Source organism: Haemorhous mexicanus, chromosome 3, assembly GCF_027477595.1.
Source record: "Haemorhous mexicanus isolate bHaeMex1 chromosome 3, bHaeMex1.pri, whole genome shotgun sequence".
NCBI lineage: Eukaryota > Metazoa > Chordata > Aves > Passeriformes > Fringillidae > Haemorhous > Haemorhous mexicanus.
This window is the reverse complement of record NC_082343.1, coordinates 114,574,183-114,590,372: the sequence shown is the minus strand read 5'-3', so window position 1 is coordinate 114,590,372 and position 16,190 is coordinate 114,574,183. Positions and strand designations below refer to the sequence as shown.

Genomic DNA, 16,190 nt, shown 5'->3' with positions numbered 1-16,190 from the left:
AGGACAGATGGTGTCAGGGTGAGTTTTTGTGTCCATGAGCATGGACATTGGTCTAGATCCATCATGTCCCTGTAGCCACACTTGCATGACATCAACATTTCCTCACAGCAGTTATTCCTTGGGAAATGTAAAACATGCATATGGCCGGCAGGGTTGGGTACCCAAGCACCTCTTAGCCATCATCACCATCTTATTGAATTAAGCTCCCTTAAATGACTTTTCTTTTGAGGAAACGGTCTCAGGTTGCACCAGGAAAGTTTGTTTAGTTAATAGAATTTTTTTTTTTTTCACTTAAAGTGTTTTCAAGCTTTGGAAGACAATGCCCAAGGAAGTGGTGAAGCCATCACTCCTGAAAGTGTTATAAAAACATGTGGATGTGGCACTTGAGGACATGATTTAGTGGTGAACATAGTGTTGGTGAGATGATGGTTGGACATGACTATCTTAAAGGTCTTTTCCAACTTTAACAATTCTTTGATTCTGTGGCCACACACATTTTGTGTTTTGGTTAAGTGGTGGGATGGCCTCAGTGGGGTAAAGGTGTAGAAGGAAAAAGGTGAATGACTGGAAGGGTGAACAAATGACAGACCATGGCCAGTTCATACCTTTGGGAAGCTGGAGATGAGGATTTGACTTCCTTGAGAGGAGGATGGGATCATCCACCATGACCAGAGCATCTTCTTTAACTGGAGAGAGATGTGATGATCTCCATGTGTCTCTTTGAGAGAAATAACCCTGCCTAAATTTTGGAGCTAACTCTTCAAAATGAGCATTTCCTGGGACAAGATACATTCCCTCCTCTTCCTACTGAAGGCTCAGAATTAGGCATGTCAGATCTGCAAAAGGCAGAATTTAAGGCTTTGGAGTCTCAGCTCTGAGCCGTGTACCACTCTCCAAATTCTAAACATGGAGTATTCACCTTGGTGCTTGACTCCTTGGTGGAGTCCCCACCCCTGGAGTTGTCCAAGGAATGACTGGATGTGGCACTCAGTGCTCTGGTCTGGGTGACAAGATGAGGAGCAGTCAAAGCTTGGATTCTGCAGTCTTGGAGATATTTTCCAATGTAAATGGTGCTGTGATTCAGGAATTCCAGCACTCAGAAGCTTAACATTTCAGCTCCTTCTCAGCTCTGAAGTTGGAGACCATCTGGAGGTCTGCAGAAATATTTGCTGTTCTGAGGCTGTCCAGACAGCCAGTATCCAGGTGACCAGAGATCCATGACCTCTTATTCTTTGTGGATGTGAAAGAAAGGTGGCAAGTTAGAGTGTCCATCAGGGTAAATTCACAGGGGTTTGTTCAAAGGTGTGTGGAATATCCATCCTCCAAAAATGAAGTTGAATAAATTATTTGCCAAAAACCACCCCAATGTGAAATTTAATATTCTTTTGAGCAAGGGTTGTGACAAGTGGCCTCCAGGTGTTCTCTTCAGCCTCACTTATTCCCAAATTCTAAATTTACTCCTGTTATTTTGAATGGTTCCATTCATAGAATCACAGAAAGATTTTGGCTGAAGGAACCTTAAAGGTCCTCTAGTTCCAACCACAGTGCCATGAGGAATACTGAAAAAGATGGAAGGGAGAAAGTAAAAGGGCTTGAAAACCCAACCACAAGCACTCAAAAAGAGACAAGAGGGCATAAAGAGCTCAATTTTCTTTGTTTAAAGAATACTCAGGCACAGTCCCCAAAACTGCTTGTTATTTTAAGTAGAAAAAACTGCTGGAGCATTGGAAAAATAAAGCACAAAGCCGGGCACCCTGGCTGTTGCAGGGAGAATAGCATGCTAACATTTAATCACAATGATCCAAACTGCATTCAGAACCCCCTGAGTGGTTGGTGGCAGAGGGATCCTGAGAAAACCGATCTTACAGGCAGGACCACGATGCTTGTTCCTGTCACTAGATGTCAGCAAGTGAATGCTGATGCCTGGTTGTGTGTCTGGAGAGGAAATGCAAAGGAAACCTTGCCTTTCCCTCTCTCTCCTGCCCCGGGTTTTGCAGCCTTGCCAGTTTTACCGGTCTAGTTGCAAAATATTTGTTAATTAAATATTTACAAACAAATATATATATATTTTATTTTCTTAAAAAAATAAAAATCCTGTTGCAGGCTGCTCAAATCTCTGTTTGTCGGGCTCTTTGTGCTCCCTGAGACACTTGTATTCAGCTTGTGCACATCAACGTCTGGCATGGGTAAATCTGTATACAGAGCAAGATGCTTTCCAGATACTCTTCCACCTAATGGAAAATATTTAAGGACTTTTTTATTTTATGTTTAAGGTTTTAACCCTGCCCCTCACCACGTTTAGAGTGGTTTAGTGCAGTAACTCCAGTCTCACCTCATGGTTTGCATCGTGCTGTTTGCCTGGGGAATTTTGCTACTTGGTGCTGGCACATCCAGTGCTCAGACCTTTCTTGCACTGCCTTGTCCATATGGGAGAGGTGGCAAAGAGACTCCAGGACTGTGAAGGAATGGGAAGGGGAGGTCTGTGGTGCTTCAGAGCCCCTCAGTGTTGTGTCCCAGTTGGATTTCTGTCTGACCTTTCCCTGCTCCACTCGCTGAACTGGCTGATGTGGAGTTTAAGCTGCATTTCTTCTGTTACTGAGGGCTGTGAAGCAGAACCCCCTCTCCTCTGGCACTGTGGGATGTCAGGTGGCAATGGCTGCCCTGGCTCTCAGGGCTGGGTCATGTTGTGTCTGGCTTGCCTGAGATTAGAGATGTCCACGTGGGAATCCCCAACTGGTCCATGTGGCTCTCTCATGTGATCCAGTCCACAGGGCAAGGCTCTGCAGGTAGGAAATGTGACTTCTTTCCTTCTTTCCCTTTGAGCAGGAGGTTTTCTAAGAGATGAGGAATTGCCAGGCTCAGCAGGATCTATCCATAAGCCTTCCTCATGGGGCTTTCCTTAGGAGCTGGTGTTGAGCGGGTTTGCAGCGAGGTTTTGGTTTGATCACTGGCAAGAGCTGGGAATGTAACTGGGATGTGCTCAGCCCAGAGCACAAGGAATGGGAATGCAGGACCAGATTTTTTTTATAAAAACTGTTGTCTTTTGCAAGATGCAGAAAAATCAATTCAGAACAGAGCTAAAATTTGATTTTCAGCCTTTAAGCTTAAAAAAAAATTAACAAAATTAAATAAAATTAACAAAACCCCACTGCCTTCAAGGAAAAACAAAACCAAAGGAAAAATGCCCAAATTAACCCATGAGTCTTTAAAGATATAACTGGCTTGATCACCATGCCTGGAAGGGTTCAAAAGCCATGTAGATGTGGCACTTTGGGACATGATTTAGTGGTGGGTTTTGCACTGCTGGGAGAATGTTTGGGCTCAGTCTTAGAGGGCTTTTCCAACCAAAATTATTCTATGATCATGAAAGTTGTGCCCTTCTCTGGTTCTTGCTTCTTTGCCACTGCATGAGCGAAAATGCAGTTGTAGATTCTGTTCAGCTCAGGATAAAATTACAGAACATGTGGGTAATGTTTGTGGGACTGAGCTATGGTCCTGTGAAAGATGAGAAAACTGGAAGGAAGCTTGAGAAAGCTGAGAAAATAACTGATTATTCCTCTAAGGTGATATTAGGGTAAATGCCTAAATAAGTCAGTCCCTTAGATTTTATGTTTTACATTAAGGTGATGGTAAGGAAAGCACCTTTAAAAGGACGTGAACTGATAAGAGGATGCATCAGGGTAAAGGCTGAGCCTGATTTTCCTGGTTACATCAGCATGCTTGGAATAACAGGTCTGACTTTGGGGTTTTGATGTAACAGTTTTGGGATCTTTGTTGGAGGGTTCTGGACCTGCCATTAACCAGACCGCACTGGTAAAAGTGGATGGTTCGGGAGGAGGATTTAGATTAGAGACTAGAAGTGAGACTGGTTTAAAAGGGTGTGTAGTTCAGTGGAGCTCTTAAATGGGGCAAGAGGAGGGAGAGGAATGAGTTTTGGTTCTAACAAGGAGATGCACTGAGCTAGGACAGTGGGGACTAGAACCAGAGAAAACTGGGGATTTGTATGAGCAGATGCAGAGGATATGAAGAGGGTCTGTTGTGATATTGTGGCAATTGGGACCTCAGTATAAACCAGGGCCTCTGATGTTTATTGTGGAGATCAAACCAAAGGATCCAAATGGTCCCTTCTACCTTTCAAATCCAGAAATGAAGCTAAGAGGGGGAAATAAAGCATATTAATTACATGGCAGGAATGTTCTGACAGGGAGATCTATCAGGCAGTGGAATAGATGCTTGAAAGCCACCTCTTGGGACTTCTGAAACCTGTCTCTGTGAAATGAATGTCTCACAGGGAGCAATTCTTCACAGGCAAAGGTTGGACTCTATGACCTTAACAGGTCTCTACCTCGTCTCCCTTTTATTAACTTTTTTTTAAAAATTCTTTGTCTTCCCTGCTAAGCACATGCTGCTGCTCCACAGTCCATTTTGTGAGGGGTGGATGACCAGGGATGTGAGTTTTGGCACTGGGACTCCTTGGGCAGTTCTTCAATCAAGCCCCAGCTGCCCTTGGAGCCTCCTGTAGGTTTGAGCCTCATCACACGTCCAGCAGTTGTTATTAAACAGTGACCCAGAACAAAGCCCTTGTGCTGAGCATCCCAGGATCCTGGATTAAGCCAGAGTATCCCTCAAAGCCAGGGCTGGGGGTAGTCAGTCCCTAAGCCATTACCACCACACAGAGATTTGGCTGCCGTGGTGTCTGATCTCAAAAGAGAAGCTGTAATGAGCTGAGAGCATTCATCCCAGCAATGGGATTGCAGGTTTGATCTTTATAGGGAGTATAAAGCCTAAAGCAGCTTCATTCAGGGGTTTGAGCACTCACCAATTAAGCAGGGAGAAGAATTGTGTCCCAGAACAGGCAGAATATCCTTTCAGGACGTGCCAAAAGTGTGTTGAAATCTTCAGCTGATATTTTTTTCCACTGTTTGGTAGGAGATAATGGCACCAACAACACCAAGGGCTATTTGTGTTTCATGGTTGGAGAATGGGAAGCGAAAGGCCAAGACTTCCTCCTAAATTAATAAAGCCATTAAAACCTCTGAGGGGAGGGAAATAGGAAGATCTTGGAGAGCCCCAAGGAAGGAATGGGAATAGAACATCACCTCTAAAAGTGATATCTCCATCTGATGGACAGGAGATGTGGGGTGGAGAGGTGAGATTTCCCCCTCCTTCCACCTGAGAGAGAGAAAGCAATTCTAAGTTTGATTCTGGGGTGTGCAGATGAAGTAGGGTTTGTTTGGGTTTTGCTTCCTCTGATCTCTTTGCAATGCTTTGTAGCCATATTCTAAAACTTAGGTTTTTACCTTTGTTTGCCTGGTTTGAGTTAAAAATTATTTCAGCCATTGTTTAGATACAAGGCCTCCTGTTCCTACAGGCATGATAACTTTGGGATGAGAACACTGGAGCACAGCAGAAACTCCCAATTTCCACATTTTGGGGTTGTTTCAAAAGTGCCAGACTGTTCATGTGCTGAGCTCTCAGGGCTGTGCAGGAAACACCTTCTGGTGACCTTCATGAGCCAGGCAAGTTCTATGACAGCAGCAAAATGTTGAGGAAAACAGTCCTGACATTCTGTGAGTAATTTCCAACATTTGTCCCAATGAGTTCAAGTGGTTTTCCACATAGGAAAACTCTGCCATGTTCCTTTCAAGACCACAAAGCCTTCCTGTAATTAATTGTTTCTCCTCCTGGTTGTTGCAAATGCAAGATCTTTGCAGTATTTAGTCCTCTTGGATGCTATTTATTTGTCAAAACACAGATATTTAGTGCTGCTTAAGATGCCCTTGGAACATCAGGAAAGACATATGACTTTTGTTGTAGTCATAGAATACCTGAAGCAGCACTAGATGGAATTTTTGGACGAAAAAAGCAAAATCTTGCCATCATTCTTTTAGGCTTCTCTGCCTATTACTTGTCTTAGATGTAGGTCTTCAAGGCAGGAATTGTGTTTGGCTCTGTTTGGATACAAAGCAAGAAAATTTTCCCTGGATTTTGGGAAGGAAAGGGATTAAGCCAATATTGCAAAATTTGTGAGCATGTGGGTAACTTTATTTTCTCATTCTAAATCCAGAGGAAAAAAAATAGAGAAGAATTGTAAACTCTCTCGCTCTGAAGTTCAGAGCAGATGAACTGATAGGTTTCAATATTTCAAAAATACCTGAAACATTAAAGAGTTATAAACTCTTCAGAATTACTCCATATGAAATAGTAAGATTTAGCAAAATGTGCTAAATATTTTAGTACAGGAAATATGAATACTTTCATGTTTTTACAATTTAAACCCCATTTTTAGGATTGCTTAGGAGACAAGACATTCATTAACAATGACATTTCCCCAAAAAAAAAGGCACCTTTTGAGCAAATGGAAATTACAAAAGCAAAGAGGAAAAATCCCTTTTTTGATAAATTCCCATTGATTGGATTTCTGATGCTTAAGGAATACTCTTGGATGTTACAGTGCAGTCTGTTATACTGTCCACAGACCTTTTCAGGAGTTCATTACAACTATTTTGTTAGTTCAGGATTAATGAATATTCTCCAAAAGTCAGGGCCTTGAGAGAAACAGATTTAATGTCTGTCATGGTTTAATGCTTGAAAGACTCCTGTCTAAAATTTCTAAATCCAAATATTTCAACTGAATCTGAACTCAAGTGACAGTTCATAATACTTTTTTTCTAGCATTTTTTTGTCTGGATTTAGAATAAGAAAATCTAATTTTTTCTCACACTGATTTATTTACGTTGGGAAAAAACCTCCAAGATCATTGAGTCCAGCCCAGGACTGATCCCCACCTTGTCACCCAGACCAAAGCACTGAGTGCCACATCCAGACCTCTCTTGGACACCTCCAGGGTTGATGAGTCCACCACCTGCCAGGGCATTGCTTTTCAGTGCTGAATAACCCTTTCCATGAAAAAAAAAATTCTTCCAGATGTTCACACCACTTGTTCTTTAAATAAACCTCAAAACAGCTGCTCCCATTACAATTTTTACCTCATCTGTGGAGGCAGACTTGGACCACACCTCAAGTCATACTCAGCTGTAAAGCAAGGGATCCCAGTTCCCCAGGAGCCCTACAAGCTGTGTCAAAGTTTCCTCAAAAACTGTTTCTGGGTTTCCAGCTTATGATATCTGTTAAATTGTCACATCTCCTTGGTAAAAGTTTTGTACCACATTCCTGAACTGTAAGCCATGTTCTAGCTCTCCCAAGAGAAATTTCCATGCTTCTATTCAATCCCTTATGTCATCTCCTTCTGGACAGAGCACTTTGATCCCAAAGACCATCCTGGTGCTCAGGGCAAGAAGGATGCTCAGGGCACATTTTACTCACAAAGCAAATGGGGCTGAAGGAGGTTCATGGAGATCTAATTATCCTTGAAAAGGATGCAGCTAAAGAGGGCCTGGGTGCACATCAGGAGCCGAAGGATGATGGAATGGTTTGTGTTGGAAAGGACATTAAAGTTAATTTAGTTCCATGGGCAGGGACACCTCCTGCAATGACACCTCTCAGTAGTTAAAATGTGCTCAATGTCAGCGGTGTTTAGGCTGCTTTGGGTTGTTTCTTCCTCTCCTGTCTTGCAGCCTCTCTGGCCATTCTCTGTGGTCTGACACATTCTTCTGCCAGCTGCCAAGAGGACAGAGCCACCTCCATTGAGTGTGACATCCGAGTCCTGGTGGGCACCTTCCAGCAGAGAGGATCTGTGTCCTACTTCTACATCTGTGGGGACACCCCGCCCCAGGGACATTTTGCTGGACTCCTTGCCAGGTTAGTGCCATGTCTCTCCATCAGCCCAGTGGTTCCATCCACAAATTACATCCCCCCCCATGGCTTTCCACCTTTTGCAGAGTCATTCCATATGATGGGCTGAAGGAACAAATTCTTACTTCTCACATTGATGCCAGCAGAGCTGTTTAGCCTTGAGACCACTAGAGAGCTCTGCTGGGTAGTGGAATTCATTCCCTGTGCCTATCAAAGCATCTCCAGTCCCCCCTCCTTCTCTCCTGCCTTTTTAAAGTGTTTGAGAGACATCAGAAAATCCATCTCGTAAACAGCCTGCTTTGTTCCTTCTTAGGTTTTAATATTTATCTTCTGATCCAAAGCAACATCTGGTGGATGCCAATGGGAAAAAAGATTAGGCAGTATGAAAAGCAGAAGTCTTCTTTTTTCTGTTGTTTCCCTTTTTTTCCCTTCTGTTTTTTTCTTCCCCCCCCCCCCCCCCCCACCTTTCTTCAAGCATTTTCATCATTTTCATCAGTCAAGAAGTAAATTCAGCAGGGTTTGCAAGGGTGCTTATCTTTGCAAATCCAAGGCCAAGAGCTGTCCAGGAGTATAACTTGGAACTGTTGTCTTTGATGGAGCAGAGAGGATTTATTCCTGCTGAGCTTTTTCTTCTAGGAGTAAGTGGGATGTCTGAGTTAAGGAATAAGCAGGTAAATGATTAAAGAATTGGTTTGGAAGGGACCTTAAATGTTATCTTGTTCCAACTCCATGGGCAGGGACATCTTCCACCATCCCAGGTTGCTCCAAGCCCTGTCCAGCCTGGCCTTGGACACTTCCAGGGATCCAGAGGCAGCCACAGCTTCTCTGGGAAACCTGTGCCAGTGCCTCACCACCCTCACAGGGAAGAATTTCTAACCAATCTCTAATCTAAATCTCCCCTCCTTCAATTTGGAGTCACTCCCCCTTGTCCTATCATTCCATGCCCTTGTGAAAAGCTCCTCTCCAGGCTTCTTGTAACTCCCCTTTAGATACTGGAACAAGCTGAATAAAACTTTCCAGAAGTTATTTAGTAAATAGAGAATTACAACAGCATTGTAATGCACTGCCCATGATTTGCTGTCCATGGTGAACAAACTTCTGGCTGCTGCATCTTGCCACAGTCCAGGTATTTCAGTGAGGTTGCAGAGATTTGATCCTCATCCTGACCTGGTCCTTGCATCATACCTGGTGTTGATTCACCAGAGGGAGCTCTGAATAACCTGAACTGAGGGAAAAAAAACCCCAACTGGCATTTATGGTACAAAGGCAGCAAGACATGAATTCCACAATTTTTAAACTTGTTAAAAAATCTAAAAATAGAAGTTTCCAACTAAAATTAATTAAAAAAAAAAAAGTTTACACAGCTGCAACACCCTCTCTGTGGGTCTGTCACTTCTTCCTCACCAGTTTTTTAAAATTGATCTAGATTTCATCAGGCCTGGACTTTTTAAGAAAATTCCTCCCAGTTTTGAGAAAATCAGTGTTAGGCAGAAAGAAATTATTTTCCTGCTGAGGAGACAGGGTATTCTGCCCTGATCTGTACAACTGGCCAAGTGTCCAAAGCCACACTGTGCATTGGTAATGTCCCAGGAGATGGGGAGGACAGATCTTTTGAAGACAAAAGTAAGGAGACTTATAAGGGGGAAAAACAGGTGAAATTGAACTAATTTAATCAGTTCTACTGCTCCCAGAATGACTTGTTTCAAATCAAGAAACTCCAGGAGCCTTGCCTTGTCTGGTTGAACTTGGCTTTGCTTTTCCTCACATCCATGTAACCCCAATCCAGGGAACCAACAAACCTGAGAGGGACAGGATAACCCCATATGTGTTTCTTTTTAGTTTATTTTTCCCTGAATATCAAAATTGTGCTCTGCTCTTCACTGATAAAAAAATGCATCTTCAATGATATTATAATAATAATAATAATAATAATAATAATAATAGTCTGATTACTTTTTCTTGCTGCCACTGTGGAGAAAGTCACAAAGTCCTTTTACTGACTGTTTGCTTATTGTTTTCACTGTGGTTTTTAGTCCAATTTCACTGTGAATGTTCCAGAGAGAGGGTTTATTATTCCTTCTGGGAATCCTATCAGGGAGAGATTTCTGAATCAAATCAATCAACTTTTTTCACTTACTGTTTTTCCATTTTTCCCACTTCTTCAACATCTTTCTTATTGTCTTAACTTTTCACCCTATTGTGCTCATGCTTATCTTTTAGTTGAAAATTAAAACTTGGGTTGAATTTTTTTTCTAGTGAGATTTTTTCTAAATTAAAGGGAAGTTTATTTCTTGCTAAAGGGAAGTAGGGGCAAAGGTTGTTTATTTTCAAAAAACTTTCCTGATTTGAGAAATCTTAGAACTAATAGAAGGAAAAAAATTGAGAGGTTTGAATCATACAAATTAACTTATTTCAGAACTTCTGAAAACTGTTTTCCACATTTCAGTGCAGAAAAATATTTAATTTTAAAGTGTTAGCGGAATTTGCAGGAAAGTCTTAGAAAATCTAAATGTTTTCACCAGAAAAGAGCTATTTTGAGGATTCCTGAAATAATATGTATTGATTGTTTTAATTAATAATAGTAAATAATAATAAAAACATATATGAATTTTAGTTCTGTGCATATGCTCAAGGTTAAGACATTTTTCCCAGGATGGGGACGAAACCACTGAAGTAATTCCTGGCTTAAGTGCACATTGAATTTCTCTTGTTTTTCTTACTAATTTTATAGAATCACAGAATAGTTTGGGTTTAAAAGGACCTTAAATCCCATCTCTTTCCATCCCTGCCATGAGCAGGGACACCTTCCACTATCCCTGGTTGCTCCAAGTCCCATCCAACCTGGACTTGGACACTTCCAGGGTTGGGGCAGCCACCTGGACAATGTTTTTCAGTGGTTAAAATAAGTATTTTCTTTATGTAGTTTGTACCACAGCCCATACTTTATCTGCTCATAATGGCAAAAGCATATTCCTTAAAAGAGTTGTAAGCTTTGCCATTAACAACCTGAATTCCATTTCATAATTCACTCGTTTTCTTGCATTTTCTTTAAACATTGCAATTTGTTGAGGGTGTTTGAGAATGTGCTTGCATGAGGACAGAAAGGAACTGGCTCTTACAAGCATAGCAAATTTACTTTTTGCAAAAAAATTCCCCAAAAAACCTGTGAAAACCACTCAAAGGTCCTTGTATTGACTTAAATGTTTGGGAAATTATGTCCATGCCCTGCATGCAGCTGAGCACCACCTCCTTCTGCCTTTAAAACTGTTAGTAATTTAAAAGATGCAGTTTTTTCTTGCAGCTTTAAAAAGTACTTTGCAGTCTTGAAAGACAGCCCAGTCCACTGAATTATTGTACAGGACAAGATCAATTCTCAAAGTGTTGCTATCAAAAGCAAGCACCCCAAGGCTGGCTTTTGATTATTGATACAGCAGAGGGGAAAGTTTATTTAAATATAAAAATAAAAAATTGCTGTTAAAAGGGTTCAGCAACTTGCAAAGGCTTAAAGGCTGGCTTTTTTTTCTTTTGGTTGTTGTTGTTGGTTTTTTTTTTTTTTTGTTTGTTTGTTTTGTTTTTTTGTGGTTTATTGTGGTTGATTCCTTTACCACTTTAACCCTGAATAAGGGCACCAAAACAAACAGCCCCTAAATGCAGGCCAGAGCAGAGCTTTGTTTGCAGAGTGAGCTGCTCCATCCAGTAGGGAAGTTTTCAGTCTTCAGGATCATCAAACTACTCTGATCATCACCCTCCCAACAAAGCTCTGAGTCCTGACTTTCCAGCTGGGTCAATTTGGGGAGAGATTTGGGCAAATGGAGATGCTTTACCCCCTCTACTCCTCTCTCATGAGACCCCACCTGGAACAGGGTCCAGCTTTGGGGTCCCCAGCACAGGAAGGATTTGGAGATGATGGGATGAGTCCAGAGGAAGCAGGATGATGATGATCAGAGGGATGGAGCAGCTCTGCTGTCAGGAAAGGCTGGGAAAGCTTGGATTGCTCAGCCTGGAGAAGAGGAGGCTGCAGTGAGAACTTAGAACACCATTCAATGCCTAAAGGGACTCCATGAGATTTGGAGAAGGACTTTGGACAAGGGCATGGAGCAACAGGGGAATGGCTTCAGACTGACAGAAGGTAGATTTGTGAGAGTTGTTAGGAAGGAATTGTTTGCTGTGAAGGTGGGCAGGCCCTGGCACAGGGTGCCCAGAGAAGCTGTGGCTGCCCCTGGATCCCTGGAAGTGTCCAAGGCCAGGCTGGATGGGAAGTGGAAGGTGTCCCTGCCCATGGCAGGGGGATGGAACTGGATGCTATTTAAAGTCCTTCCAGTCCAAACCATTCTGGGGTTTTATTCCCAGGAATACTTTAACAAAACCCTGTTATATGGGATTTTCAGGAACCTGAAGGCCTCTTAAAATCCAGATCCTGCCTACCTGATCCTCTGTTTTGTTGAGTAAATCATGCTGTGAACTCTGTCCTTTCTTAGCTCTTCAGAAAAGCTGTGTAATTTCTGTTTTGCTGGTTCTTGTGTTGGTGTTGCTGTAGCTCCTGTCTCCTCACCTTCCTACAACTTGCCTGTGTGAATCTGATGGTGGGGTGGGGAGGAGAGGAACAAGTAGCAAAGGCCAAGAGTCCCAGAATTAGGTTGGAAAAGACCTCTGGGATCATCAAGTCCAACCATTAACCCTGCACCACACTTTGCTCACCACTAAACTATATGTTGAATCCTATAGTTCCCCACAATGAAACACTACCAAAATCAGCAACTGTCTGCAGCAAAACCAAGAAAAAAAATGTTTCTCTCCCACCACATTTTCTATTTCTTCTTCCCCCTGTGCAAGGGGAGGCTTTAGAGCAAATGTCTGCTGGTATAACTGGCACATATATCGAATCTCCTTAGCCTGGGCTGTTAAGTAAGTTTAATTAATTTACTAAGTTAATGTTCCAATGTTAGCAACAAAGCATCATTGCAATCAGCTGGGTAGCAGGAATTGGAACCCCTAAATGAGCTCATTTTTTCACAGTTGGAATTAGGGACCAGTTAGCCAGTTGTGTGGTTTTTCCAATTTCTCCCCTTGCCCTAGGGGAGTTGCAAGTTATTCATTCCCCATTGCTAAGTGTGAGTAAGATGGGGAGGGGGGAGACACAAACCAACCCTACTCCTCGTAGGAGTCCATCTTTGCTCCCAACACCGCTGATTCCCTCCCTGTTGTCTGCACTTATCTGCCTGCCTTGGTCCTAGACTGGCATTTGTTCCTGTTTGTGATGGTTTGGGGAAGGAGAAAAGCATCACTGAGAGATATTTACTGCATGTGTTTTCATCCTGAGTGCGTGCAGATAAAGGGGGGAAAAACAAATAAACAATAAAAGAATGGAAACAAAATTACCGAAATTTGCAAAGTTTGACAAATGGTGGCCAGGAGTTGCCACAAGCTAATGGCTTTCAATGATTAATAAGAGTAAAAATAATTGCATTTCATTAAGATTGATGACACCCCATTTAACCTCCCTTCTCGTTTCAGCCCTAAAGTGGAAAGAGATGAAGTTCTCATCTATAATAGCTCCTGTAACATTACCATGGAAACTGAGGCAGAGATGGAGTGTGAGGGAGCTAATCAGCCAATTACTGCCAAGATTACTGAGATATGGAAAAACTGGGGCCAGAACACTCAGGTATAATCAAATCTTTTTTACAGACTGATTCAAACAGCTTAAAATTAAATTTGTAATATTGTGTACATTTAAAGGGGGGCAAGAAAAAAAACAATTTAGGCTGAGCAGCAGCAATATATAATATTAAATGCTTTCCAACTTTGAATAGCTGTTCTAATGCAGCACAGCTGAATTAATGGTTAACTATGGCTAATCATGTATTTTATGAGACATAAATGAGCTTTACCTTATTTTCTGAGCAATCTATGTATTTTTTAACACTCTTTCCTTTTTTTTTTTTAAATATAAATTCAATTTTCTTATAAAAGTGTTTTTTTCTGTTGAGCAGAAATTTTAGCCATGAGGTACAGTCTCAGCTCTCTGGCAGAGACTTAGCATTCAGTGCAGCCTTGGTTATATTTGATTTTTGCTGCTTTTCAGTAGCTGAAGGAAAATGGGACAGTGTTCCCAGTGCTATCTGTGAGTATTGCAAGAAAAGAAGACATATGCCAAGAGTTTATGACAAAAAAAGCTATAATCCTGAACCAGCATAAATTTTAAGAATTGATACGTAAAAATGTCATTGTTAACCTGAAATGTCCTGTTAGAGTCCTCACAGTTTTGCAGAGGGGGTGTTTAGCCACCAGAAAGAAGAAATTTAGAGAGGTTGGATATTTGTTGAACACCAATTATTCCTTCTTCATTCTCCTTTCCTAAAGGAGCAGCTCCTGAGATGTGGTGGAGACCTTCTGAATACAGGAACCTGTGAGTGGGGATAGTTATACACCTGACCTAGGGAAAAAAACAAAGGCTATTTTTAATCTATTAAATAAACTTTTCAAACAATCTTTTAGCACAGTTTAGGAAAGTGCTCAGCATCAATGTTAAAGCCACCACAGTAATTTTTAACTCTATCTGCAAAGAGATTTCCTGTGTTTAAGGACTTTAAATTTACTTTGCCAGCCCAAAAAGTAGCTGCATTGTCCTGGCAGAGTAATTTTGGTGCATTTCTAGTGTTGAATTCTGTATTTAGTTTTATAAATCTGATCTATTCTATATTTAGCAGTCTCTGAATACTTACAAATCTACCTTACATGAATATTACTATTGCAGTGGAGTATCCTAAATTACAATTCCTTGCTTCTGTTAAGCCCGTCCTTGGTTTGTGAGGGAATGTCAGATGAAGAATGTTTCTTATTAAGATTCATTTGCTCATCAGCCTTGTTAGTTATGGTACCTTAAACATGCCCAGCTAAGGAGAAATACAACCCTCAAAAATTGCTGGTTGGTGACTGCAGGAGTGAAGGGAAGTGCCCAGGCAAGCATGAGATCAAATGGTAACTCTTCCTTACATTCCTATTTTCCTTCCCAAATGGGATAAGGGCATCTCTAGAGTCCCAGAGCCTGGGCTGCAGCACAGAGGGATATTCCCCTCTGCTGTCTGTGATCTGGGCTGTGTCACAGCTCCTGCAGCCTCAGTAATGGCAGGGTGCCAGCTTGTCTTGTGACTCAGGTGGGAGCAAGAAGAGGAAGAAGCTGTGAGGTTTTCTCCTGCTGTGTTTTTTCTGCTCAGAGTAGGGAAAACCAAGGAAGTCCTAAGTGTCCAGAATGAACAAATTCATTCAGAGCAGGATGGAAACAGCAGCACTTTAGATCTGGGATTTGCTGCTGCTTAATGAACCCAGTGGGCATTCAGAATCATTTTATCCCTCTTCCCAAAACTGGCTTGGGTGAGCAGAGGTGGATGGGTGGGGAGTTCAGATAAATGGCTTCAATTTTGGTCCCTTCCCGGCTGACAGCATCCTGTTAAGATTTACGACCTGGTGCAGCGCATGCATGGTTCACTGTGGAGGTTTAAATCATGTCATGTGAACTGGCCTTACCTTTCCAGTGGAAAAAATGGTCCCCAGCTTCAGCACTAAGCAGTGAAATGCATTAATAGCACCACGTGCCTTAGGATAATGGTGCTATTAGCAGGCAGCACAACTCTGTGTGCAAGTAATGGGGCTGCATCTCTTTATAATAACATCTGGCACTTCTCTTGCATGCTCATGCAAGGATCTCAAAACATTCCATAAAAAAGGGGCATGATGATCCTGTTCTCAGCACAGCTACACTGCTCAGTGGTTTGTTTTCTGCTGCCAGCTGAAGGATGCCCAGCCAGGCCAAGAACCCAGCCCAGGTCTTGGGTGCTGTGGGAGGGTTGTTCAGAGGTGATTTGGTGATGATGGTGGAGCAGGGTTAGCTCCAGGATGGCTTTGGAAGTAAACATTCTGACAGAGGCTTATGGAATTGAATGAATGGGTGTTGGCAAAAAGAGAGAATAGCCTTGGTTGATAGCAGAAAATAATAAATAAAATGTAAAATATTGGTTCTGGGAACTTGAGCCTGAGAGGTAAAAATGGTGACATCACCAAACCTGCCAGAGCAACATTTGAACAACATTCTTGGGCACAGATTAGGGCTCTTAGGGCTGTTCTCTGCAGAGCCAGGAGCTGGCCTTGATGATCCTTGTGGGTTTCTTGAAACTCAGGATATTCTATGATATGCCCACTATTCTATGACACAGTTTTTAGGGTACTTTTTCATCAGTTGTATTATTTAAACAACTTCATTTTCTGGTAGGTGCTGCAAAATCCATGACTTAATTTTTGTCCTTTCAACTCTGGTCTCTGAGCTGTTGCTTGCATGAATCACAGAATCCTAAATGTCAGAAAAAACCTCCAGAAACATCAGGTGCATGGTTAAAGTCAGGGATGGGCTCAAATCTGAATCTAGAGGTCTCCCAGAA

The 16,190-nt window shown here is 42.0% G+C and overlaps 1 protein-coding gene across 1 annotated transcript in view; it reads left to right on the top strand.

Moving 5' to 3' along the window:
• Positions 1 to 16,190, top strand: part of PKHD1 (PKHD1 ciliary IPT domain containing fibrocystin/polyductin) — a 235,897-nt gene that overhangs the window by 41,649 nt on the left and 178,058 nt on the right. Inside the window, exons 33-34 of the mRNA XM_059843088.1 lie at positions 7,578 to 7,761; positions 13,270 to 13,420. Of these exons, the coding sequence (XP_059699071.1) occupies positions 7,578 to 7,761; positions 13,270 to 13,420 (335 nt within the window). The remainder of the gene's footprint in view (positions 1 to 7,577; positions 7,762 to 13,269; positions 13,421 to 16,190) is intronic.